This window comes from Brassica napus, unplaced genomic scaffold (assembly GCF_020379485.1).
Source record: "Brassica napus cultivar Da-Ae unplaced genomic scaffold, Da-Ae ScsIHWf_125;HRSCAF=223, whole genome shotgun sequence".
NCBI lineage: Eukaryota > Viridiplantae > Streptophyta > Magnoliopsida > Brassicales > Brassicaceae > Brassica > Brassica napus.
In genome coordinates, this window is record NW_026014679.1 from 1 (window position 1) to 26,325 (window position 26,325).

Genomic DNA, 26,325 nt, shown 5'->3' on the forward strand with positions numbered 1-26,325 from the left:
TTAATTATCTTTTTTTGGTAAACGATTAACACCGCGAATTTCTTCCCACAGTCAGTTTTTAAGAAAAAAAAAAACTCGCATGAAGATTCAAACCCAAGGAAAAAAAAAATGCAAATCACCAAAACTCGATCACACCAGAAAACAAAACAGTGCATGGTGATCTGAATTGTATAGACTAGTGCTTGTATATTAATTTTGAATTATTCCTCGGGCAAAAGCGCATATTCATTCATCACAGAGAACAGTGAGTCAAATTAATTCAAATTAATATACAAATTAACAAAATGACTTTTATATAAATCGACCAATTTTCCTTTATAAAAATAACAGAGTTTGAACTGTCAATTAAACTTCGTGTTGCATGGTATTAAAAATTCTAGCTTTTTACGTTTAAAATAATAAATATTGATAAAAAAAATCATATTTTGGTTGAGGAGGAAAAACACGGTTGAGCATTTACTCATCTGAATCTCAACCACTATGCCAAGAGTGTGACTCAATTTGTTTTTATTCTCCAAAAATTCTAGTTTTTACGTAAATAATTCTAAAAAAAAATTTAACGAACTTTCTAGGGTATCTCTTAAGTTCTCTCCCAAATTGCTATTGTAACTATCGTTTTATTCGCGGGGATCTTGGAGCTCTATTTTTTGTCTTTGTAAATCTTTGCCGGTGATGTAGTCTTTATGTAGTTGTTGTTTTTGTAGTCTATTTCAATGAGTGTGTGTTGTTGTAATTCGTTGGGGGTTAGCTGAAGGTTAGAATTGTAGGACTCGTCTCTGCTCTAGTGACGAGTACATCTTCTGCCATATAATCATCCCAAGAATGATTTCATAGTTTTTTTTGGTTCTATAAGGACTATTACAATAGGTAGCAAATACATTTCCCATTGGCATGTTTTCACTCATTGCATCATGTCACTCCTTGTCTGCACCGAGCAACCTCTAGCAATAGCAGTCAGATTGAATTTAAAACTTCTGATTCAAGATTATGTGACTGGTCCAAGAATTATGAACCAATAAGATGAAAAAGTTGACTATGATTCGAGGTAGCCAATAGCTTGAAAAGCTTCTTGGATGCCGTGTGTTCGATAGAAAAGGAGATGAACTTTTCTTTTTTTCAGTAGATATATTATCGAACTGAATCCTTTTTGTATGGGAATGAATAGATATCTATAGCGATTACATGATCTTGGCTTCTGACTGTGAGACGCATGGTAATCTGAATAGGTTGATCTTTGAGTAAGTGAAACATGACAACAATTGTCACATTTGCATCAGTAATCATAAATTTTAATATCTATATTTATGTGTTGATTCTACCAAAAGATTGTTAATAAAATCAGAAAACATACAAGCTCGTAATTTGAAAGCAAGTAGAACTTTTACATGATCCATAAGGTATGAACTATGAGATATACACCTTATAAGTTGTTCTTTATTATGAGATGCACTTAGAAGCCAGAGTTTTCATTATATCATCACATTACTAAAGAAATTAAGTAATCAACAAAAATTAAAATAGGTTTGGGGGTGAATTCATATTGATTCAAGATCTATTGCACATTCAAACACATGCGGAAGAAATAATATGAAAAAAGCTTCTTATAAAATAGCTATTACTCATTCATGAATTTGTTTCTACTTCTCGATTAGAAATCTTTTTTAAAAAATATTAGTGAATTCATATTGTTTTTATCCTGTTGAAGTTTTCTGAAATTTATATGTGGAAATAGGATGGATTGTTTTCTGCTGACAATCTATTTTCCTAAAACTATAAGTTCCATCTGATTTCTTGATATTATTTCATCTTTGAGTTTGGACATGTTATAAGAGTTTTTGGCAGCTATTCAGCGTGTGTAATTTTTTTAGAGAACATCGACAGCAAACAATTTCCATAGAGACACTCATCAAAGAACACACATCAAGCAAGCAAGTAGTTAGTTATTTGATCGTAGACAGAACGACCTCTCTCTAGCGAAAGAAGCTCGATGTAAAAAAACAACAGAAAACTATTTTTTATGAAAAATCATACAAAACAGTTAAATCCATCAGGACAGCTCAAAGGACCACACATTCGTCCATCTATACTATTAAACAGAATACTATTGTCTTTTTTACCTTAGCATGCCCTTTCTTTACTAATATTGCATGTTTCATTAAGGGCAATCAAGTAATATTAATACACATCTATATTGGGCCATTTTTTTCGGATCCAGCCCTGTCCACATCAGATCTCTCTTGGGTCATTGGGCCGATTAAGAAATCAGATCCAATTCTCACATTTTTTTTTTCCTTCAGGCCATTGAGTCCAAGTTCAAATAATTTTCTTTCAACCATTCTTATTATTTTTTTTTTCTTAATATAATTTAAGCATTCATAAAAAAATTGATTTTTTTCATTGAAAAGTATAAATCTTTGTTAAAAGTATATAATTATTTTTATTAAAAATATTAACCACATAATAAAATTAATTTATCAGAGTTATACCAACTTAATTCATTAAAAATAAAGTTTAATTTTTTAAACATAAATAGTTATTTAAATAAAACACGATAAGAAAGATAAAAGTTTAAGTCTTTTATAAAATAAAACATAAATATATGAAATATGATATTTACTAAATATTTGTCAATTGAAAAAAAAAAGGAAAATAAATCCTCGGGTCAAAATTAGTTTCCCGTTAAAACTCACGTCTGCATCACAACTCTTTTTCCCATCATCACTGGCATGTCGTCAACTGCCTTAAGGTACGGATGCTGTGTAGCTCGTCTTGCTGGTACGAAACGCTTCGATTAAAGAACTTGTTTTGTTGTTCTTGTTGTTGATTATCGGCTCGTTCTCGACAGCTGATGTAGATGTCCGCCATGGAAGAGAGAATCAGAGTTTTAAAGAGAGAGATAAACTGCTTAGGAAAGTGTTTACAAAAAAAAAAAAAACTGCTTAGGAAAATCCAAAGGTCATTCTGTATTTTTGAGATTTTTCTGAAGCGAAGAAGAAAGCTAAATGGGTTTTCTCTAAATGATTCAATGCATAAAAGTCAGACGGGCCAATCTCTATAATTTCTGTTATAAAGTCCATTTCTATTATTGTTTTAAGTCGTGATTACACAGTTTTTTTCTAAGTAGGACCCACCAATGCTAATGTGGATGAGGAGAGAAAACTATACTATTATAATATAGATAAGTTTCAGCCATTAATGTACAAAGTATCCTTTAGTTTAGTGGTATAAATGTTTGTATTTATATCTCACTAACCTGGATTCGAGCCACATGTTTTAACATTTTTTCACACTTTTTAAAGTGGAACCCACCAAAATGCTAACGTGTCGCCTCATGAAAGAGGGAACTGTATTATTATATTATAGATAGATTATGTGTTTTAGAAAAAAAAACTAATGAATATTTCATTCTCATTATATTTATTAATAATTTACAAGATATGTGTCCAACATAATAAATAAAATTACAAATTATTCAGATTATAATTTTTTTCAAAATTTTCATATAATTCATAATATATAATACATACATAATGTATAAATATTTATGTTTTTAGAAAAAAAACTAATGTATAAATATTTCTGTGTTTTAGAGAAAAACTAATGTATAAATATTTTTTCACAAACCGAAAACTCAAAAATGTGGAAGGAAATCAGATTCAACGTGAAACAAGTAAGAGCATCTACAACTCCACTCCATAATTTACTGCAAAATAGAGTGGGAAATGGAGTGATGAACAAACAAAAAAATTTTACTCTATTTATGGAGTAATCACTTTTTTGTTTGTTCATCACTCCATTTCTCACTCTATTTTGCAGTAAATTATGGAGTGGGGTTGGAGATGCATGCGGGGAAGCACTCTGTAAAAAAAAAGAAAAACGTGTAAATGGGGAAGAAGAAGCCTATTTGAGTGTGCAACAGTGTGTTTATAAGATGTCGGGTTGGGATCTTTGCACTGGTGACGTACTGACGTGATTTGATCTGACCCGTAAGAATATCGTTGATAAGGATTAACCAAATAATTAATAATAGGTTCAAATCCGCGCCTTGCGCGGAATTAAACATTATATATATATATTATATTAGGTATTATATGTTTTTTACATATTATGAAATAATAATATATGAATAAATAAAATTCAGTAACTATTACATATATAATTAAATTGGTGTGAACATATAAATAAATTTTATTAATTCAAACAATATTTTTCTATTTGATCGGATATATAATTAAATTTAGATGATATTAACATATATAGTATATTTTTAATATTAATATCTATTAAATGATGCTTTATAATTTTATGTTTTTTTATCATTTGTATATTTTATAGCAAAAACTTTAAATTTACTCATAACAAAAAATTTATTGTGGGATTAATAGTTTTAATAATTTATTTTTAATAAATTAAGTTGTCAATGTTTATTCAGAGCTTTCATCAAAAGAAATTATTCAAAGTAAATTTCGACATTAAAATATTTATGTATTTTATATGGTATATAGTTGAATTTAAAACGATACATGTATCTTTTAATCTTAATAATTAATTAAATTAAACTTCTTACTTTTATGATTTTGTAATTATTTGTATCTTGTCATAACAAAAATTTTAAACCATGGATCAAAAAATTTGAATGTGAGAATTTTAACAGTTTTAGTAATTTATAGTCATTTTTAAAAATCCAAAATATAACATATACAGAAAAATCTAAATTTTTATTATATGGTTCATGTGGTTGTTTAATTTATTTTAATATTTTAAATTAAACAAATATGATAGAAGATATACTAATTTTTATCAAATCTTTATTATTCAAAATCACTAATTGTCATATATACTTTAGCCACATTAGGCAGTTCCGTAACTTTTATTTAAGGAAATAATAAAAAAGATTAATAATAAATTTATGGTTAGTTTAATAAAAACCTTATTATATAATTAGATGGACCGACATATTTCTCTAAAGATTCTAAGAATTATCGTAGTGATGACATGTGGCTACAAAAAGAAGTTGTAATGTTTCTCAATTAATATATATGAGATTATCATCACAAATTTTCTCTGAAAATGTATAAATATTTTTTCACAAATTTCATATAATTTATAATATATAATACATAATGATGTGGAGATTTCTCGGTGTTTAGAGATGCTAAGGATTTTATATAAATACACTATAATATATAATATGAATATTTTGTAATTCAATTTTATTATTGTTTGACACATATCTTGTAATTTATTAATAAATATAATGAAAATGAAATATTCATTAGTTTTTTTCTAAACACACAGGAACATCCCCTATATATTATTTGTGAAACATTACAACTTCTTTTTGTAGCCACATGTCATCACTAGGATGATTCTTAGAATTATTAGAGAAATAGGTTGTCCATCTCATTATATAATAAGCTTTTTATTAAATTAACCATAAATTAATTATTAATATCATTTATTATTTCATTAAATAAAGATTACGGAATTGCCTAATGTGGGTAGAGTATATATGACAATTAATGATTTTGAATAATAAAGATTTGATAAAAAAAGTATCTTCTATCAAATTTGTTTAATTTAAAACTATTAAAATAATATTTTTAAAAACACAATAACCATGTTATAAAAATTTACATTTTTCTGTATATTTTATATTTTGAATTTTAAAAAAATGACTATAAATTACTAAAACTGTTAAAAGTCTCACATTCAAATTTTGCGATCCATGGTTTAAAATTTTTGTTATGACAAAATACAAATGATTACAAAATTATATAAGTAAAAGTCTAATTTAATTAATCATTAAGATTTAAAATATATATGTGTATATATCATTCTAAATTAAACTATAAACCATATTGAATAAATAAATATTTTAGTTTCAAAATTTACTTTGAATAATTTTTTTTGATAAAAGTTTTGAACTAACATTGATAAATTTTTATCAATTACTAAAATTATTAATCCCACAATAAAAGTTTTGTTATCAGTAATTTAAAGTTTTTGCCATTAAAAATACACATGATAAAAAAACATATGAGTAGAAAGCATCATTTAAAAAAAAATAAAAAAATAAAATAGACATTAATATTAAAAATATACTATGTATGTTAATATCATTTAAATTTAATTACATATCCTATCAAATTTTTTTTAAAAAATGTTTGGATTAATAAAATTGATTTATACGTTCGCACCAATTTAATTATATATGTAATAGTTACTGATTTTTAATTATTCAATATATATTTATTATTTTATAATATGTAAGAACATATAATACATAAAATAATTTATATATATAATGTTTATCCCGCGCAAGGCGCGGATCTTAATCTAGTTCATAAGTATAAATAGAACATCATAGAGAACATAAAAATGAGTCGGGCTTAACATAGTGGTTGAGATTTGGATGAGTTAATACTCTAATCCGTGTTTGATTCCCCCACGACAACCAATTAAAATGATTCCCTATATATTATTTGTGAAACATTACAACTTCTTTTTGTAGCCACGTGTCATCACTAGGATGATTCTTAGAATTATTAGAGAAATATGTTGGTCCATCTAATTATATAATAAGCTTTTTATTAAACTAACCATAAATTCATTATTAATGTTATTTATTATTTCCTTAAATAAAGATTACGGAATTGCCTAATGTGGCTAAAATATATATGACAATTAATGATTTTGAATAATAAAGATCTGATAAAAAAATAATGTATCTTCTATCAAATTTGTTTAATTTTTAACTATTAAAATAATTTAAAAAATCACAATAACCATATTATAAGAAATTTTGATTTTTCTTTATATGTTATATTTTGAATTTTTAAAATGACTATAAATTACTAAAAGTGTTAAAAGTCTAACATTCAAATTTTGCGATCCATGGTTTAAAATTTTTGTTATGACAAAATACAAATAATTAGAAAATCATATAAATAAAAGTCTAACTTAATTAATCATTAAGATTTAAAATATAAATGTATATATATCATTCTAAATTAAACTATAAACCATATTGGATAAATAAATATTTTAATTTCAAAATTTACTTTGAATAATTTTTTTTGATAAAAGTTTTGAACTAACATTGATAATTTTTTTAAAATTATAAATTGCTAAAATTATTAATCCCACAATAAAAAAAATTTTATCAGTAATTTAAAGATACACATGATAAAAAAAATATATGAGTAGAAATCATCATTTAATAGACATTAATATTAAAATATACTATGTATGTTAATATCATTTAAATTTAATTACATATCCTATCAAATATTTTTAAAAAATTGTTTGGATTAATAAATTTGATTTATACGTTCACACCAATTTAATTATATATGTAATAGTTACTGAGTTTTAATTATTCAATATATATTTATTATTTCATAATATGTAAGAACATATAATACATAAAATAATTTTTATATATAATGTTTATCCCGCGAAAGGCGCGGATCTTAATCTAGTGTTTATTAATTAAGTATTATTCCAAACGTAAAAACCACGTAAGATTTTTTATTGGTCACTAAGCAAACTTTAATTGACAGCTCAAATTATGTTATCTTTGAGTAACAGAAAATTGTTAAATGTTTGTAAAATCCAAATTTTGTCAATTCGTACATTAAATTGGAATTAATTGAGTGTTAATGTGCATAAACTAATTTGGACCGTTGGACTCCGTCGATGTAGAAATATGTTGATTTCCCCCATTCCTCAAAACATTTCATGATTACATATGTAAATCTACCTAAAACACCTTGCATCGTCTTACATTGTCGTTCAAGTGTGGTGTATTTTGTATTTAATGTCACTCAGTGGCGGAGCCAGAAAGTTTTTGTACCGGGGTCAAATTGTTTTTTCCAAATACATAATTTATAACCACTGAAAAACTATAAATATACTCTATGATCATTCATATCTTTAGTTTACAAAAAAAAAAGCATTCATATCTTAAAACTTGTTTATCATAATTATTTACTACAATTTAAAATATTTTCGATAAAACAAATCAGGAAAAGTTTAGAAACTCATTACTAATGCGATATTGCAATATTATTTTTTGACGATTTTCACTCGCTGGCATTTTGTTGCCGATTCAGAAACTGATCCATTAGTTAACTGATAAATTTAAAAGATTAATCTACTTCTAAAAACAAAATTAGTTGTAAAAAAAATACTCAGATCATAAATATAAACAAACCTTAAACATTTTATTGAATCAGTGAATCATAATCATTTCTAGTTTGATAAATAAAGAGGAGAGTGTATAACAAAAAAAATAGAAAACTTGTTTAAAAAATATCCAAAATTGCTTGGGGAACATGAGAGTTCTTCCATTTTGCCGAAAAAGAAGTACAAATCTTTTTTTTCAAATTCACTCATTAATTTCAATTTTTTTTAATATTAGTTATTGGACCTAATACAATTCGGGTTTTATTGAAATATATAACTAACATTTAACATTAAAAACGTGTTTATTGAAAGTTAAGCTAAAACTAATATAAATCAAATGTTTAACAAATAAAATAAATATATTATTTATATAATTTTAAATTATATTTAGTCTTTAATGTTTGTGATTATTCTTGTGAAGTTATATTTTTAGTGGGGTCAAATTTTGTTTTAATGGAATTAATACAATTTTTTTTAAATAAAAATATATTTTTTTTAAGTAGTGGGTTCAGCTGACCCCACCCCTCCTTCGCTGCCTCCGCCCTTGATGTCACTTAAATTTATAGTTATACTACTTTATGTCATCATCTTGTATTCTTGTAAGTCTCCTGACATATATATCCATATTAAGTTCCAGAAAAAAATCGGCTTAGATTAAGTTTCAATACATTGTTTTGAAATATCAGTGACGAAAAATGTTTTAATCTATGGAAGCCATTGAACTAAATTGACAAACATAAAACCAATTATCCATTATATTCAATGTAATATCAAAGGAATCTAAAAATTAAAATGGACGAATTAGATTCATACAAATAAATATGAAGTTGTTAGAGATGAATTCATGAAGATTTGATTACAATTTTACATGCATGAGAAGCTTGAAAAATGACCAGGAGTATTGCATCGGACAGAACAAATAATCCTATTATCAGTACACCCTTCTGTAACCAAGATTCAATAGATCTACGCGCTATGCAACTCGGTCTTAAGCCTTTCAAAATTGGTTACAAAACTGATGATAAACGTTTACAAGCTAATTTGAGCATATGATCAATATAACATAATAGAATAAGTTAGCCGATCAAAGAGGAGAGCCAAATATAAACATAACAAATATAGATCTAACCACCGAGCGGAAATAATGGGCAAAACTAGACCTGAAAAAGAGGTTAAAACCCTAATTTCAAAGTAACATAATTAACGACCACAAAATAATTAAAAAAACTACTCTATCTGTCTAACCCTTTTTTACCCTCAACAGAACCAATCGTTCATTTATTCTTCTGCACAATCTCTCACATTTCTATTTCTCCCTCTCTTTTCACAAGGGAAGGGTGTAAAAGAAACCAAAAAAAAAACTTAAGCAAAAGAGTAATAAGATAACTCAAAAAACCAACAAAAAAAAATAATACATAATGGGTGGTGTCAAGTTGTTATTCATCTTTGGTCTATTGATCTTAGCTATGGTAGCTAAATCCGTCAAAGCGACCTACCCATTGACTAAATCTTGCATCAATGGACAAGGTTGCATCGGAGATGATGATGAACTTGAATCTCTAATGGATTCAGAGACAAACCGCCGTCAACTTGCTAGAGGACGTCGTTACATTGGCTATGACGCTCTCAAAAAGAACAATGTGCCTTGCAATAGACGTGGCCGATCTTACTACGATTGCAAGAAGAGGAGAAGGAACAATCCTTACAGGCGTGGATGCAGTGCAATCACGCATTGCTATAGGTACGCTAAGTGAGAACGAAATGATAGAGAGAGAATGATATGATTCAACAACGTTCGACCTTTATCCTTCATTCTTAATCGTTAATGATTTTTCTTTCTTTACGTACCTCATGTTATACGTATGATTCTTTTTATGTTTTTAAATTTAATCATCATCATGATGCATATAAGCTTTTGATTCGTTGATATATTGCATATTTCCTTTGTTGTTGTCCTTTCATTTTGTTTCCTTCATATATTAAGTTTCGTTTGTCTATTATATACATCATGATGTTTTGGTATTTATACAATTAAGCATTTGTTTTTAAACTAGGCCTTAATTGGACCTCTCTTCTTCTTTTATTTATCCATTTGTAATTTATCTCCATTCAAAAGCGCCAAAGCTTATTTTATGGATCAAATTCTATCGGACTAGTATATGGAAACCTTATTTCTTATTATCAACAAAATGTGGTAGATAACTTTTGGTTTATGAGAAACCATACGAGGGCTTCATGCTTAAGTTTCTGAATGGAGAGCATGTATTTTGGTTTCAATTATGAGGATCTCAATATCAAGGTTGTTTTGGATAGACAAAAAGCCGAAACTAAACGGAACCTTTCATTTTTGTGAGAAAGATTATCGGCTTCAGTTTAATATCTTAAAATGAACCTCCTCAAATTTACTATTGATTTTGCCAGTGGATTGTTTAGGAGTATTTTTTGTCATAAAAATAACATTTACTCAATTAAGATTCTGTGAACCAAACTGGTAGCTCTAAATCCATGTTGACGATAATGGACAGTTATTTTCGAGCACTGCGTGCAAATCTATCTGTCTTTGTATTTTGCGTTTGTGGAACATATATGATTTCAATGTAAACGAAACTCTCCTTCAGGATTTGATATCTTCCAAAGATGTTGAAGACCATCTTCTGGTTCTGAAACCATCTTCACCAACTGAAAACAATCTGTCGTAAAAGTCACATGAAACTGTCGTAGATTTCTCATGCTTTCTATTGTCCAAATGAGCGCTTCTATTTCCGAATGTAGGCGTGACATGCAGACTCTCGTGTTCCTTGCCCATCAAATTCCGATAGAGTACTATATCATCCTTGTCCCGAGTAAATGTCATGTTCTTTTTATGATCTATCGGTAAAACACCCATCCCAGTTTAGGAGTATAAAATATATAAATATTTAGTTATATGCATATTTATAGATCCCTCGAAACATATAGCGTTAGAAGTGATAAAAGTAAGAAAGAGAAAGACAAAAGTGAGAAAAATGTGTAAATCGATTATGTGGGAAGGTACTCTAAAAGTATAGGTAAGGGAGTTATAAAAAACCCAATCAAATCGTGAAAATGAATTACGTTCTGATTGTAAAGCATTTTTACTTTTTAGAGTAAAAAATTAAAGTGGAAAACTTTTTACTCCTGGTTACTTTATAAATTTATGTGTTTCCTCTGGTTACTATTTAGATTGAGTAAAAAGTATAAAAAAAATTATTCTCTTTTTCATTTTTATTTTTTTCACCTATTTATTTTGTTCTCATTTACTCTAAAATAATTAAATAACCAATCACACTCAAAAATCAAAGGAGAAGAAAATATTAGTCAAAAAATTGATGACTACTTAATCTAATATTCTCTTTTATAGGCAGCTAAATCCCACTCTTCCTCTTCCAGTTTACTTTTTTCTTGCTCTTTCAATTGTATTCTCCCTTTTTCTAAAGAGAAATAAAAATCATATTTTCACTTCTTTTCTATGGTTACCATTTATCTATAACATATAATTGCTTGAAGGAAGAAGTATTTGATTGGACGAAGGTTGTCGGGTATGTGGTTCCAGGTTTGGATCCAGTGGTTACGTGTCGGGTCGGAGTTGTGGGTGGTTTGTTGCTCTCAGTGGTGCAGCTCATACTGTTGTTGTGGCATCTCGGAAATTGAATTAGATTCGATGAAGCATATCTCTATCTTGGTGAATCCTCCGTTGAGATGATAGAGAGAGAAAAGGAGATAGTGTGTTTGCTAATAAGCTTTTGTTTCGGTTCAGCAAGAAAAAATGTTTGGTTGACTGTGGGCATTATTGAGTCGTTGAGTCTCTTTTCACTGTATTTAAAAGATTACCCTTAGTTTGACTAATCAATTAGTTTTAAGTTTTAGGGATAAATGTATCACGTCGGAAGTTGAAAGCGATCTTAGTAATATATAAGAAGGATATGCCAATCCAATTATAACCGATTGGTTTTAGGTTAAAAGTTCATCTAGCTTAACATGGTATCAAAGTCCGATCCAAACAATCCAACTTGATCTATTATCGATCCAGCCTGAAGTCGGCCATCGATTCCTACCTAAACATACAGAAATTGATGTTCAAAAGACCATCATCTCGAAAAGGTATATTAGAGATAAAAGTCTCACATCGAAAGTTAGAATGAATCCTAAATAATATATAAGATAGATAAACCAATATAGTTATCATCAATTATTAGTTTTAGGCTGCAAATTCGTCTGGCTTAGCATTAAGTAATTTAAAATATCACCCAGACATTAAAATTTGAATATCTGTTTAGCCGCTCTCTTTTAAAAAATGTATTACATGACTGAGTTATAAAATTGGTGGACTTGTGTCGTAGCTTTTTCATGTTATGTTTTGTAGAGCATTTTTTCTACACTTGTTTGTGACTCATCATTTTGCTATGGTTTTAATATAGTAATAAATGATACATGCAGCGACCAAGTCCTAACAAACGATATAATTTCCCCAAAGAACAAACGATATAATTTCCCCAAAGAGCATTCAATTTCCTCATAGGAAAATGTTAAACTAACCAATTATATTTTACATGACAGGTACTGTGTGTAGCGTAAGTGTGTGACCTTTTGGTCAATATAATAAGTATTACCCGAAGTGATCGTAAGGTAAACTAAGTGTGACTGGAAAGCTCTTATATTTTTTTAGCGATAATATTTTTACTTTCTGTTCAACTTATATGTTTGCCAATCAGGTAAAATTAATTTCCATTTGGCTTACGCTCACCACTGTTTAACTGCTGGTATATATTACACTTTTTTTATCTCTGTTTCAGAAGTGGAAAATAAGTTACACCTGATTTTATTTTCTTTTTGTTTTACTCTGCTATTTTTCTTTCTAGTTATTCCACATTTATTTTTACTAGTTACTCTAAAATCTACCTGTCATACCCTAAATTAATCTAATATCTACGTGTCGAGATATATATCGACAATGAAATCTTATCTTAGAAATAATCTAATCATTGGGTTGACTAAGAAAAATACATCTATGAAAACAGTCCAAAGTCTCGCTATTTTATGGAGAAAATATTGGGCTCAAATCATTGGGCTTTATAAAATTAATATTAAACCCCATTATTTAATTTATTATGATTTCTTGTGTGAGTTAAGAAACCCAGGCCGTTAGTGTGGACTGATTTGGGCCACGTATTGATTTAAAAACAAGGACACAAAACATGGATTACCTTGAACCTGAATCTAACGGTCTAACTAGAGTTGTCAGACGGGTCGACCCGCGTCCACCTGGACAGTCCCGCAGCGGGTCAATCAGTTTGTCAGACCGCGCGGGTCGGCCGGCAGCGGGTTGCGGCCAGAGAAATGTTGTCCAAGCCCGGCCCGCTGAATGCACTATGTGTGCGGGTTGACCCGCGGGTTACCTGCATTAAAACATTTAATGGTTCTCAAAACACGAAAGAAACAAAACATTAGGGTCAAAACTCGTTTGAAACTCATCAAGTTTGTCCAAGTTATAAACGATTTGACATTCATCAAGTTTATCCTTATTATAAAGCAAAGAAGGTAATGTGAAAACATCTTCAAAAGAAAAGAAAACACGTCTTCATTATTAAAGCAGCATACAGCAGTACAATTGGTCACTAAATATATAGATTTTAGTCCAAAAATGACAAGCTAACGTTACAAAAAAGGGAGCAAATAACAGCATCGAAAACTATTAAGATCACCTAGTAAGAAAAAAATAAAATAGTGGTATCTACAGTACTGATCGTCTGATTGGTAACCATGTAGTAAACATCAAGTTTTGAATTGCAGGTTAACAATCACGTAACTTCTCAGGACATAAATCCAATAAAAGAACATAAATCAAATAAAACGAAGTTTTAGAACATGAAAGCAACAAACTGTAATAGTTCAAAAGCAACACCAAATAAATTCCAGTCAACAAACTTAAATTCTGAATGGATATATGAAAACCAACAAGCTAAACAGAAACACTAATAAAACGATTCTCCATCAACCACCATCTTTTTTACCGACAATGGATTCAAAGGATGGTAATGTCTCATCATCAACATACGCTTCATCTTCCTCTACATATATGATCCAAAATGAGTTAGCTAACTATAATGAAGACCAAGAAGCATTATAGTAGACATAATTAGCTGTTATAATAAAAATTATTACCATTTTCGTAAGCTTCAAATCCCTTTAACCAATTTCGACTAGATATTAGTGCTTGAACATGTTTTGGTAGTAGAAGACTTCTGTATTTGTTCAAAACTCGAGCGCCAATGCTGAAAGACGATTCAGAAGCTACAGTTGTGATAGGTATGCTGAGAAGGTCACGCGCCACTAAAGCCAATGCACCAAAACGTTTCGAGTTATCTTTCCAGTAGTCCAGGATATCCAAACTTGCAAACACCTTTCCGTCTATAGGTGGTTCTTCGAGGTATATCTCTAGTGGCGATTTTCCACTAACAACAACATTTGCTTTGCAGAATGAAAAGAAGTCCTGAAAATTAAATATTATATGTTCTTAAGGTGTTGTCTAAATCACTATTTAAGAGTTAAAAAATCAGAATCAAAAGCAAGCTCACATCATAATTGCTGAAATTTCCACTTTGTTCATCCTCTGCAACTTGGTCTGGAGCAGCTTCATGTGTTTCTGCAGAAGGAGAATTCGATGTTTCCTTGTTCTCATAGGCGCTAAGCAAGGTCTGCAGTTTTTCACGCAACTGTTTAATCTTTCTTTCTAGAGAATTCTTGTCAACCTTACCAAAACAAAACTCTGCAAGTTTTAGTTTCAGACGTGGATCTAAAACTGTAGCCATAACACAGATGTCGCTGACTTCTTCCCAATATTTTGAAACTTCTCCTTCATCGGTATAACCATTCTTCGGACAACATCATCTCTACTGGTTTCATTCTGTGTCAGCCAGTTTTGAATTCTCCACACTTGCATGAAATACAAGTTGGACGTAGGATATGTCGATCCTGACATGAGGCGAGTAATCTCATCAAAGGGCTTCAAGAAATTACACATCTCCTGCAATCTTCTCCACTCATCCTCGCTTGGGTGAAACTTGTAACTCCTCTCAATAAGTTTGAGATGACCAAACGCTGCTTGATACTTCAGGGCCATATAAATCATTTTATATGTTGAATTCCATCTTGTGGTAACATCCAAAAGCAACCCAGCCTTCTCTTTTTTACGTACAGATTCAACACATTTAGCAAAGAGCAGCTCACGAGATTCAGATGCTTTGACAAACTTGATACTCTCTCTGATCTTATGCAAGGAATTGCCGATTACTTTGAGTCCATCTTGAACAATAAGGTTGAGGATATGCGCAGAACATCTAACATGAAAGAATTCTCCACCACAGACCAAATCATTTCGCAGCACAAGCTGAGATTTCAAGATATCTTGCATAGAATCATTGTTTGTAGCATTGTCAAGTGTGACTGAAAACACTTTTTTATCAATACCCCATTCTTCCATTTCATCAATAATCTTCATAGCTAGCTGAAAACCTGTATGTGGAGGTGGTAGAGCACAAAACGAAAGAATCTTGTTCTTCAATTTCCAGTCTCTGTCTACGTAGTGTGCTGTCAAACACATATAACCTTCATGTGTGATTGCCGTCCACAGATCAGAAGTAAAGCTAATCCTTCCAGGAAGAGTAGCCAATTCTTTTTTCAGAATATCTGTCTCACTCTGATAGAACTTGTAAACATCTTTTGCAGCTGTGTTGCGACTGATAAACTTCACATCTGCATTCAAGTATGTCCAAACAGATCTGACCCTCTCATATTCAACGTATGAAAATGGTAAATCATGCAGAATGATACACTTTGCTACCATCTGACGAAAAACAGTGTGATCATACTTCTTTGCTTGCAGTTTTGCTTCTGCATTGAGCACCATCTGACGAACATCACCAGTCAAGATTACACTTCAGTAGATGTGTCTCATAACATTAGTCCCATTGTTGTGAGAGTCATGTGCGTATTCAATTTTGCAGTGCTTGCATTGTGCTTTTTCAGAGCCATCTTTCTTAGTAACCATTACAAAATCTTGCCACACGGGTGAGTATTGTCTCCTCTGTTTCTGAGCCGGTGACTTTCCGTTATCATGATCACCTGACTCGTCTTCAGAATCAGCAGTCTTTTGTTTCTTCTTTTGCGGCTTCCCTTTGCCACCATGATCACCCTTTCCCTTATGCATCTTTCTCTCTTGCGCCTTAGATGACATCCCTTTGCCATTATCATCCTCAGCCTGAACCTGCTGTTTCTTTCTCTTATTTAGATAGCCATCAGCATTGGCAGAAACCCTCTCTTTTACCGGTTCATAATCATCTTCCATGGCATCATTATCTGATTCATCTTCAACATCAATGATTCTCCTTCTACGAGATTGAGATGGCAAAAAAAAAAAAAAAAAAAAAAAGAGATTGAGATGGCTGAGATCCATCATATCTGGTACGTTCTGCTTCAGCGTCAACAACTCCTTGAGACTCAAAATCTATCGACATCAAGTTTGAAAAGCCACTTGAATCCATAGCTCCCTTCTGGTTATCCTTCGTGATAGTGTTGCAGCCACAACTCACTAGCAGTTTATTTTTCTTAAACTTTAGAGAAACGTCACGTTTGTACTTAGGTCAAAGAAGGCGTGGACATTTAGGTTTTTAGTTAATTAATGATTTAGTAGTTAATTAATTAGTAAATATTAAGGAGTCAAAGACTCTAGTTAGTACAAAAGCTTTCAGTCATAAAGTTTCAATCCAGTTCCACACAACAAAAAATTCACAAGCAAACTTATTCTAACATGATCACCAAAATCTATACAAGTCAATAACTAAGAATCATCACTGTGAGTAAGATCATAGTCGTAACCTGGTACGTGAGATAGAAGTCTGGATGGTTGACCTTAGAGAAATGCTCAACAAGCTCACTGACAAGAGGGGCATCACGTTTATCCATTTCATGTTTGTAAAGAAAACAACCAGATCGTCTCCGTCCTCGGTCAATAAGAGCTGCAGAACACAAATAAAAGATAAATAAAAGATCTCTAACTCAATAGAAGAAAACAAAGATAATCTTTCACTTTGCATCAGTTTAACTAGCTCGGGCCATAACACTGATCAAAATCCTCTGTGTCAGATTCAAAGTACCAGCTCTTGCACCACAAACGCCCACAGCTAAAGTAAGAGTAACCATTGTGGTTTCAAAGTGTTTTGAAGAAGAGTAGCCCAAAGAAGAATCGCTTGTATCAAAAGTTATCCAAGACCTAACCTTGATATTGTATTCAGTAACAGAACAACAATAGTAATAGAACAACAATAGCTCATCCAGTGGTATTTGTTGAGCAAAAAGTCTGAAAAATAAAAGAAAAAAAAATTAATGATCAAGGGAAAACAACTCAAACTCTAGAAACAATTATTGTCTAAGAAAGATGAACCTGCTATGAGCGAGAGTTGAAGAAGACATAATCTCCATCGAAGGATTGACAATTTAAAGCGTGTGAAGGAAGAATAAGGAAGGGGAAACGCTAACTCTCTAATATCTGGCAGGAGACGGACGGACATTATCTCCATTGAAGGCTTGCAGTCACTGATCTGATCGAATCTCTTGCTCTCTCTAGTGCATGCAGTAGCTCAAACAGGAAATCCGTGGAAGGTGATCAAATTTGGAATCAGTTTGATACACCTATTGAGAGAAGACGAAGAATCGACAAAATTTGCGGGTAACCCGCGAACCCGTGACGGGTTATGACCCGACAACCCGCGAACCCGCTTGGGTTAGACCCGCTAAACCCGCAATTTCATGGACACCAAATGACTTGTCCAAGCCCGCCCTGTGATGGGTTTACATGGGCCGAACCCGATGGGCCACGGGTTGGGCTGACATCTCTGGGTCTAACCAAGTAACCAGAGAATTTACAACCCAGCTAACTTCTTTAAAAGAGCCACATGTCGACCACGCGTGAAGCTCAAGCTATGAGCTATTGAAACCCTTTGAAAACCTTAAGCTTTTGGTTTCCAACAATCTGACTCAACTTTGGTTCAGTTTAGTTGTGCGGAATATTATCAGTTGGATTAGAAATTATTAAATCTATTATGGCTTTGAAAACAAGAACACAAAACATGGATTACCTTGAACATGAATCTACTTGGCAATAATAATATAAGTAAATTTTAACATGCTATTAAATGTTTTAAAATCGTTATTATCACATATGCATTATTTAAAATCTTACAATCGATTTATAAGCCATTAAACTAAACTATAAATTCTTAAACAATATTTTTTTCAATTTTATAACTGATTTATAAAGTTTTATAAACATTTTAATACTTTTACAAATGATTTATAAGGCTTAACAATGATTTTATAAACTCTTATAGTTTCTTCTAGTTGTTGAGATGAAATAATACATTGTTATTTGTGATATTACGAAAATATGAAGTAAATAAATAAAGCTTTATAAAGGAGGAAACACATAAAATTTATTTATATTACTATTGCCAAAGATCAAATAATTTAAAATTTCTAAGTTATATTATTAAATTGTAAATAGTGTTGAGAATAATTAATTAGTTTAGAAATTCGACATTCCTACTTAAAGTATGGTGTCAGCCATCTTTTTCTCTTTACCTGATTTCTGAACTTTGAGTCATATTTTCTTCTGTTTACGAAAAAATGCAGGAGTCATATTTTCGTCACGAATAGCGACAAACGTTAACAAATTGAAGTTGAGGGTTTCTTTCGTCAAATTTTTAGTTGAAGATTTGTTTACCATCCATTTTTAGCTGAGGGGTTCAGTTACTAAAAACTGTGATAATAACAAAAAAGGGTTTTGTTGGCAGAGATTCTTAGAGCATCTTTATCGCGAGCAAAAAAGGGTTGCTTATGGCCTGGGGCCCACCAAAACACAAGCATCGTCACTTCCGCATGCAAAATAAGCACCGAGATTTCTTTGTTGCTTGTACTGTTCGCGGGCCCACTAACACGTGGCGGTCCGTGATTGGTGCGCTTTTTAATTCTTTTCTTTTTTTTATTCAGACAAAAAAAATTAAGCAACCTTTCATGGTTGCTGGGATAATGATGCTCTTAGAGCAACCGCATAGGTGCTTCTATAGAAGAGTCTCTGACTATAAAAAAGTATTAAACAATTAAACAGTAGGAAAGAGGAACATTGAAAGAAAGAATAGTCTCTGAATGAAAGTACTTTCTATTGTTTTAAAGGAGCTATGAAGCCACATGTCTTCTTCTAATTCACATGCTTGTATTTTACACTCAATTTAATTATTCAACCAAATTATTAGAGCATGTTTATTATAGGTCTCTTAGGTTTGGTCTCTTAGCGTAATATAAGATACTGTCTCTTAGCTTTTAACTAAAAAAGCTAAGAGACGTCTCTTAGAGCATGTTTATTGTAGGTCTTTTAAGTTTGGTCTCTTAGCGTAATATAAGATACGGTCTCTTAGCTTTTAACTAAAAAAGCTAAGAGACGTCTCTTATATCTCTTATTTAAGAGACGTCTCTTAGCATTTTAGTTAAAAGCTAAGAGACCGTATCTTATATTACGCTAAGAGACCTAACCTAAGAAACCTACAATAAACATGCTCTTATATCTCTTATTTAAGAGACGTCTCTTAGTTTTTTTAGTTAAAAGCTAAGAGACCGTATATTATATTACGCTAAGAGACCTAACCTAAGAAACCTACAATAAACATGCTCTTAATATAGTAATATGAAAGACTCAATGTTGAAAAATTGACCACTAAATGATGCTCTTAGTGATGTCGGTATTGATTAAACAAGGAACATCCTAGATTCCTAATAAAACTGAAAATGTGAAATAAAAGTTTGACCAATTTTTTTTTGAACAAACAAGTCGATCAACTAAAACTACTTAGACCACGATTAACGGTGGTTCTTAAAGGGGGTCTTAGGTTAATTTGCAATTAAAAAAAATTATGAATTAACTTAAGCGTCGGGTCTTAATTAGGCGAAAGAAGGATCAGCTCTTGGAGGACATGTGTTGTCGTTTGCATGACTTTGTCTAACGGATCTCTCCACCAAATCCGTCGCCGCCCTCCAGAAACTCTCCTTCCTCGCTGCGGCGTCGGCATGGCTTGGGCGGCCTTCCACGCCGTGGAGGTCGTTTCCTCATCTCGATTCGCGCATAAGAGGATCGGTTACCACGCGATTGCTCAGTCGTTCAACAATCAGACGCCGGTTCTGCTTATGATCACGAACCAGCTCAGGAAGGAAACAGTTCGAACGAGTACGAGGTGAGTCTCGCTCAGGAGTGTTTGGCTAGGATTGGGACTGATGATCTAGCTAGGGATTTGACCTCTGAGGTTTTCACTCTGTTAGGTAGTAGTAAGGCTTTGGTTAGAAAGAAATCTATCGGTGTGGTTTTGAGAGTTTTCGATAAGTATTTTGATGCTGTTAAGGTTTGTTTAAAACGTCTCGTTAAGAATCTTGAGAGCTCTGATGCGCAGCTTCTCTCATTTTCCCTTAGCTCCAGAGTTTTACAAGATTCTCTCATCTGATGCGTAGTCCATACTAATCGCAGAGAGCCTGGTTAGTTTTTCACTCTTCTAAGTTTTATGTTCTGTTATCACTCTTTATATGGGTTTGTTTCAAGCTTTTTTTATAAAAATGATGTAGATGCGCTCCTTATCATTGGTTTGCCAAACGGTCCTGCTGCTCATTTCAAGTTGTCATATCTTGTTCTAAGGAAGGATATCAAGGTATGTTACCAAACACACATTTTGTCTTCTCTTCTCTACAAGTAGGAGTGTGGATTAGTGAGTACTTGATTTTAATTGCAGAACCATGAAACCTTACAAGCCATGAACCGGAGCTGGTTTTAACAACTTCACAACTCGTTTAGGAAACTGTGTTGGGAGGTAAACTATATATAGTTTTTTGAATATAATCTTTATTGTCTTTGATTTCTTGTGGCTAATGTTATTGCTTGTGGTTCTCTCAGGTTTTTTCAATCACTCTTTCCTCAAGAACCTAACTTCCGTGGTAGGAGAGTTGTAACGTTCCATAACCAGCGTGACTTTATATTTTTCAGACACCATCGGTAAACATAGTTTCACCCTACTCTTCTAGATTCTCCTAAAATATGTATTGAACAAAATTGCAATTCTGTTTTGCGTAGTTACATATTGGACATAAAGAAAGACAAACAAAGTGGTGCGAAAGGAAAAAAAGGTGTTGCTAAAGAGAGAGTGAAGGATGCTAGACTGGAGCTAGTTTGGGTTTCTAGAGCGCTGCTTATTGATCCTACTTTGCTTGGTAAATTTTTTTTTTTTTCTTAAGAGCATCTTTATCCAAGGATACCAGAGGGGTTCTTAGCATGTGGGTTCCGCGTAGGACCCATTTTTTTTTTAAGAAACCGGTTACCAAAACTACCAAATAGTAGTTGGTCCTTAAGGGTTTCTTACACTGTTCACGGGCTCCACTGACACGCGGCGGACCGCAATTGGTTCGTTTTTAATTTTTTTTCTAAATTCGAAAAATTAAAAAAAAAAAAAAATTAAGAAACCACATTTGGGATTTCTGGGATAATGATGCTCTAAACTTTTTATTAAGAACTACCATTGGAGCACAAAACTAAATGTTTCTTGACAAAGTTCTTAATATACATTTATTACTAAAATATTCATTAAAAACCCTTAATGGGTTTCTATGGTTAATCATGATATCAGCATCTTTCAATTTCAACATTGTCCTTTTTTAACTTTCAGATGTGAAGAGAAATTATGTCAGACACGTGGCCGACAATTCACAGCAGATTTTTCTCCGAATCCAAAAAACCGACTGGAAAGCAGAAACTAGAAACCCTATTCGATGATTCCCTTTCTTAATCGACATTATCACTTTCTTTGTAATCATAATTTTTGTCTGCAGCGTAATTATATTTTATCATTTTAATTTGATCAAATAATAGGAAATAGATACAAGTTGAAAATCCTACAAAAGTTAACTTGCATCTAGATTTATTGTACAATAAATTATGCCTTCGTCTCTGTATAGTATAGGTTTCGAAATACACATGGATTCACTTTGTTTTGTTCAATTATCATTAAATGATATCATCCCATTTCAGTGATCTTGAACATTTTATTTTGTTTCACTGAATGTATCATTAAATGATATCTCCCATTTCAGCGATCTCTCAGCCTTCAATAAAACCGATGATCTTCTTAAAGCTGGCGATTTTTATTCAAACGAAACCCAAACGACGTCTCTTAAGGACACATTCATAAAAACACAAGCATTTAGCTTAATACTAAAGCTACATTACTTCGAACGCATAAAGACATAACTCTCTGTCTCCCTCGAACTCTTTTGAGCATTACATAATCAAGAAAGTAACAAAGCATCATCATTATCTTTATTTGGGGCAAACCGGGTCAAACGCAAACGGTCCAACGTTAAAGATACCGTAGATGAGCTGGTTAATGACCACCGCAGATTTCCCCTTCCTTTCTCCGGCTTGAGTACGGCACCGACATCTCCACGGAATAGCTTTGACACTTTGTTGCATTTGTAGTCCTTTGATTTCACAGATACCACGACATCCTCTGAAACCGTAGTTTGTCACCGTCTTCGGGCCCAACAACAAGAAGTATCCGTTCTTGTCCGTCTTGGTCTCCGCGACTACGTTCTTCTTGCTCTTACACTTAGTCTCACAACAGCACCTAAAGAAATAATTAATAGATAATATCGTTAGATGCGTTTTGGAGGACTAATGGAACTAGTTAGGTGCTTTTTAACTACTTTCTTTGGGCTTCACGAAATTTCTCTGTGACAGACAATAAAAACAGTGACTGACTGATGTGCAGAAGTAAATACTTTGGAAACGATATTATAGTTTTCGTACCGGTGGTCCCACTTATGATGTGTTGAAATTTTGAATTATTTTTCGAAGTTGCGTCATGATTTGATATCAAGTACGTACTGTCTTACAAATATACGTGTACAGTATTGAATAAATGCGCATGCAGCCACCGCACGTTGAGACGTTGAGTTTGTTTCAGATACGATGAATTTAGTGTGTGTTTATTTGTGTATGTGTAAAATAAAGAACCTATGTGAAAAATCCTAGTAATAATAATTAACTAAAAAATTTCTAACCTTCAACGGGTTGGCGCCAATGAGTGAATCGGAGAACGTACTGGCAGCTTTGCAGAAGACCGTACCCTGAACGGCGATTAGGCTTCTGTTGAATTTTTGGCGGGTAAAACCGGTGGCCTCACCGGTGGCTTAGCTGGAGGGGAGACTGGTGGTTGGTTGGAGGAGAGACCGGAGGCTTTAACCGGGGCTTTGGTCGGGGCTTAACAGGGGCTTTGGTCGGAGGTAAAACCGGGGGGCTTGACCGGGAGTGTGTGTGGAGGGAAACTGGTGGCTTAACTGGTGCGGGGCTACTATCTTGTAATGGTAAACAAAAAGGTTTGGTGGGGGTTAACTGGAGCTTTGGGGAGGAAACTGGGCGGTTTAACGGCGGGTGGGAGGGGTGTGAACTGGAGGGTTGGCTGGGGGCTGCCCACAGCTTTGGTGGGGGGTTCGGAGGGAAAGGTGTGTTTAACAGGTGTGTCCTTTCTGTGGGGATAACTGGTGGATACCCGGTGGTTTAGTTGGGGGCTTAACCGGGGATTTGGTGGAGGGTAAACTGGAGTCTTAACGGAGGTTTAGAAGGTGGAGAAACCGGCGGCTTTGACAGGGGCTTTTGCCGGTGGGTGAGGGTGAGGGTGGTGGTGATGGGGAGGATGTGGGTGGTGGTGGCCGTGGTGGTAAGGAGATGGAGCAGGGGCAGAGGAAGGCGTTTGGGTCACATGGTTCACTTCTTCAGTGAAAGCACAGGAAGTGAAGAACCATATTGCAAGGATACTCAACAATACACTCTTACCCAAGAACCCCATGTTTCTTTCGTATTTTGCTTTGTGATACAAGTTAAGACGAGGAAAGGTTGTATTTATAGGACAAGTCTCAGTGTCGTGAAATAATTCAGTTTTCTAATTAATAAATGAAATTCTATCGAAATCAATTATCTACTTAGCAATTTTAGTTATATCATACTCATTAAGAAAATATCTTAAAGTTTTCACACATCATCTTGCAGTTTTAATTATAAATATATTATTTTATGATTAACTATTTTCTACAACTTTTAGTCAATCACAATTTAATAAATATAATTATTTTTAAAGAGATTACAAATTATCATTATTATTTAAATAAATAGAATTAAAAATGTAAAATATATTTTTTTTGAAGCAAAATTTTTTTTAAAACATAGATCCTTTTTTAACCAAAAGAGTATTGTTCATTTTTTGTTAGTTTCCACTATATTTGTTACTAATTTATCACCATCTAGAGAAATCAAAGCTCTTTGATGTTATAAAGAAGTTGACATTGGCTAATTCTTAATTCACACGTTCTTCTATAGAACAGTTTATAATTAATTCTAAATTTTCCATTAGATGCAATATATACACACAAAAATTCAGTCTAAAGCTACACTCTTTTTTCGTTTCCCCTAAACATCCTACACAGCTCATCTACAATTAACTGCTGATGCTATCATAACACATTGAGAACTATGTAATACAAAAGTCCTTCATGCCCAGCAAGCTACTATATTCAAATTTGAATCTATCATAATTAATTTTCTTTTCGACAACTGTGGTATAATTCCAGAGGCTTTTTAAGCCTAATGACTAATCATCAAGAAGTCCATAGAAATCTGGGTTTTCTTTGCTATTTAAGTTAAGGCGTCTATGGGTACCCAAGAGGAATCGAACCCATGACTAACCTCCAGCTTAATGTCTTTACCACTAGGCTAGACCAATTGGTTGTCTATCATATTACGCTTGACTCTTTTTTTTTTGCCGGTTGTCTGTATTGTTTTTTTTTTTTCTCTGTCCAATAGTATAATTTAGTTTCAAACGTCTAATCGATTCACGAATATAATAGGTAATTAAATTGTTACCGTTGAGGAAAACAATATTTTTGTCCGGAAAGAGACATGTCACGTTACATGTTCGTGTTACCTACCTGCAAAAGTATGGGAAACAAGATAGACTCGAATGATATTGGTGGAACCCCTATAATAATTGTTATTTTTTCAAGTTAAACCTATCTTGGATACTTTGGTCTAACGTCTCCGACTCTCGCTATAGATACAACATAATTATAGCCAAAAAGTTAAAGATGTTTAAATTGGATAACTTGAATATGTATCATCACATTTACAAAGTCGACTAATCATTATTGTTGTTGGAATGATTCTCTTTGCTTTTTATAGATAATGTAGAAATATGCCTGAAATAAATATGATCGTGAACTCATCACGTTTTCCTCCTCCAAGATTTATGGCTACTTTGGTGTTCGGCTGTTCGGTCTTTGGCCTTGTATTTTGTTTTTATGTACGTAACAGTATACTCCATTTGATGAAGATATGGATACTAATAAAAGGTATACCGTCCGTCTCTACATACAATTATGTTTTTTAATATACGAATTATCTATTTTTGTATGTGCTAACTATTTGAAGTTTTTCCATATAGCTTTTCAATGCTCAGTTTAAAAGATTAAGAGAAAAATATCAAATACTATAAGGATTAGAAAACATCATTATTCATACACCGAACTATATTTCAACAAACAATTGAAAATAAATTAAAAAATATTATTAATTTTGCATTGAAACTCTAAAACAATTGAAAATCCCCGCTTGTTCTTCTGTTTTTCTAAACCTTATAGTATTTGATATTATTCTCTTAATCTTTTAAACTGAGCTTTAAGAGCTATGAAAAAAACAAAAACCTTTGAAAATTTAACAACTAACTTGACAAACTGCGGATCAAAAAAAAAGTATTTTGGAACTTCCCTAGGATTGATGAAACAAGCTCCCGTGAATATTGAATCCGTTTTCGTCAACTGGAGGCAGAGCGTATCTGGAGAGCATTATCGATTGTATTAAATTTTTTTTTTTTTTTTTTAACCCCAATTTTTTGTATATTTTTTATAGAAGTTGGTTAGATATCATAGATTTCAATATATTAAGATCCAAATTCAGGATTATCAGTTCATATAACCATTATTTTT

General features: G+C 32.1%; 2 protein-coding genes, 2 long non-coding RNA genes and 1 pseudogene across 4 annotated transcripts; 3 read left to right on the plus strand and 2 right to left on the minus strand.

Moving 5' to 3' along the window:
• The first annotated feature begins 9,574 nt into the window (after nucleotides 1-9,574).
• LOC125596658 (protein RALF-like 4) lies at nucleotides 9,575-10,237 on the plus strand. The gene has a single exon (XM_048771750.1). The coding sequence runs from the start codon at nucleotides 9,609-9,611 to the stop codon at nucleotides 9,942-9,944; it is 336 nt and encodes a 111-aa protein (XP_048627707.1). The 5' UTR covers nucleotides 9,575-9,608; the 3' UTR covers nucleotides 9,945-10,237.
• Nucleotides 10,238-14,199: 3,962 nt separating this feature from the next.
• LOC125596656 (zinc finger BED domain-containing protein RICESLEEPER 4-like) lies at nucleotides 14,200-17,685 on the minus strand. The gene is made up of 9 exons (XM_048771748.1): nucleotides 17,648-17,685; nucleotides 17,361-17,563; nucleotides 17,083-17,222; nucleotides 16,673-16,766; nucleotides 16,166-16,563; nucleotides 15,023-16,114; nucleotides 14,784-14,903; nucleotides 14,371-14,698; nucleotides 14,200-14,276 (listed from the first exon to the last, which is right to left on the minus strand). The coding sequence occupies exons 1-9, from the start codon at nucleotides 17,683-17,685 to the stop codon at nucleotides 14,200-14,202; spliced, it is 2,490 nt and encodes an 829-aa protein (XP_048627705.1).
• Nucleotides 17,686-20,075: 2,390 nt separating this feature from the next.
• Nucleotides 20,076-20,951, plus strand: LOC125596659. The gene is made up of 3 exons (XR_007331168.1): nucleotides 20,076-20,486; nucleotides 20,720-20,781; nucleotides 20,869-20,951. It is a non-coding gene; the product is annotated as an uncharacterized LOC125596659 (long non-coding RNA).
• A 90-nt stretch (nucleotides 20,952-21,041) lies between these two features.
• LOC125596660 lies at nucleotides 21,042-21,757 on the plus strand. Its single transcript, XR_007331169.1, has 3 exons — nucleotides 21,042-21,110; nucleotides 21,194-21,292; nucleotides 21,371-21,757. It is a non-coding gene; the product is annotated as an uncharacterized LOC125596660 (long non-coding RNA).
• Nucleotides 21,758-22,415: 658 nt separating this feature from the next.
• LOC125596657 lies at nucleotides 22,416-24,202 on the minus strand (annotated as a pseudogene).
• Nucleotides 24,203-26,325: the final 2,123 nt, after the last annotated feature.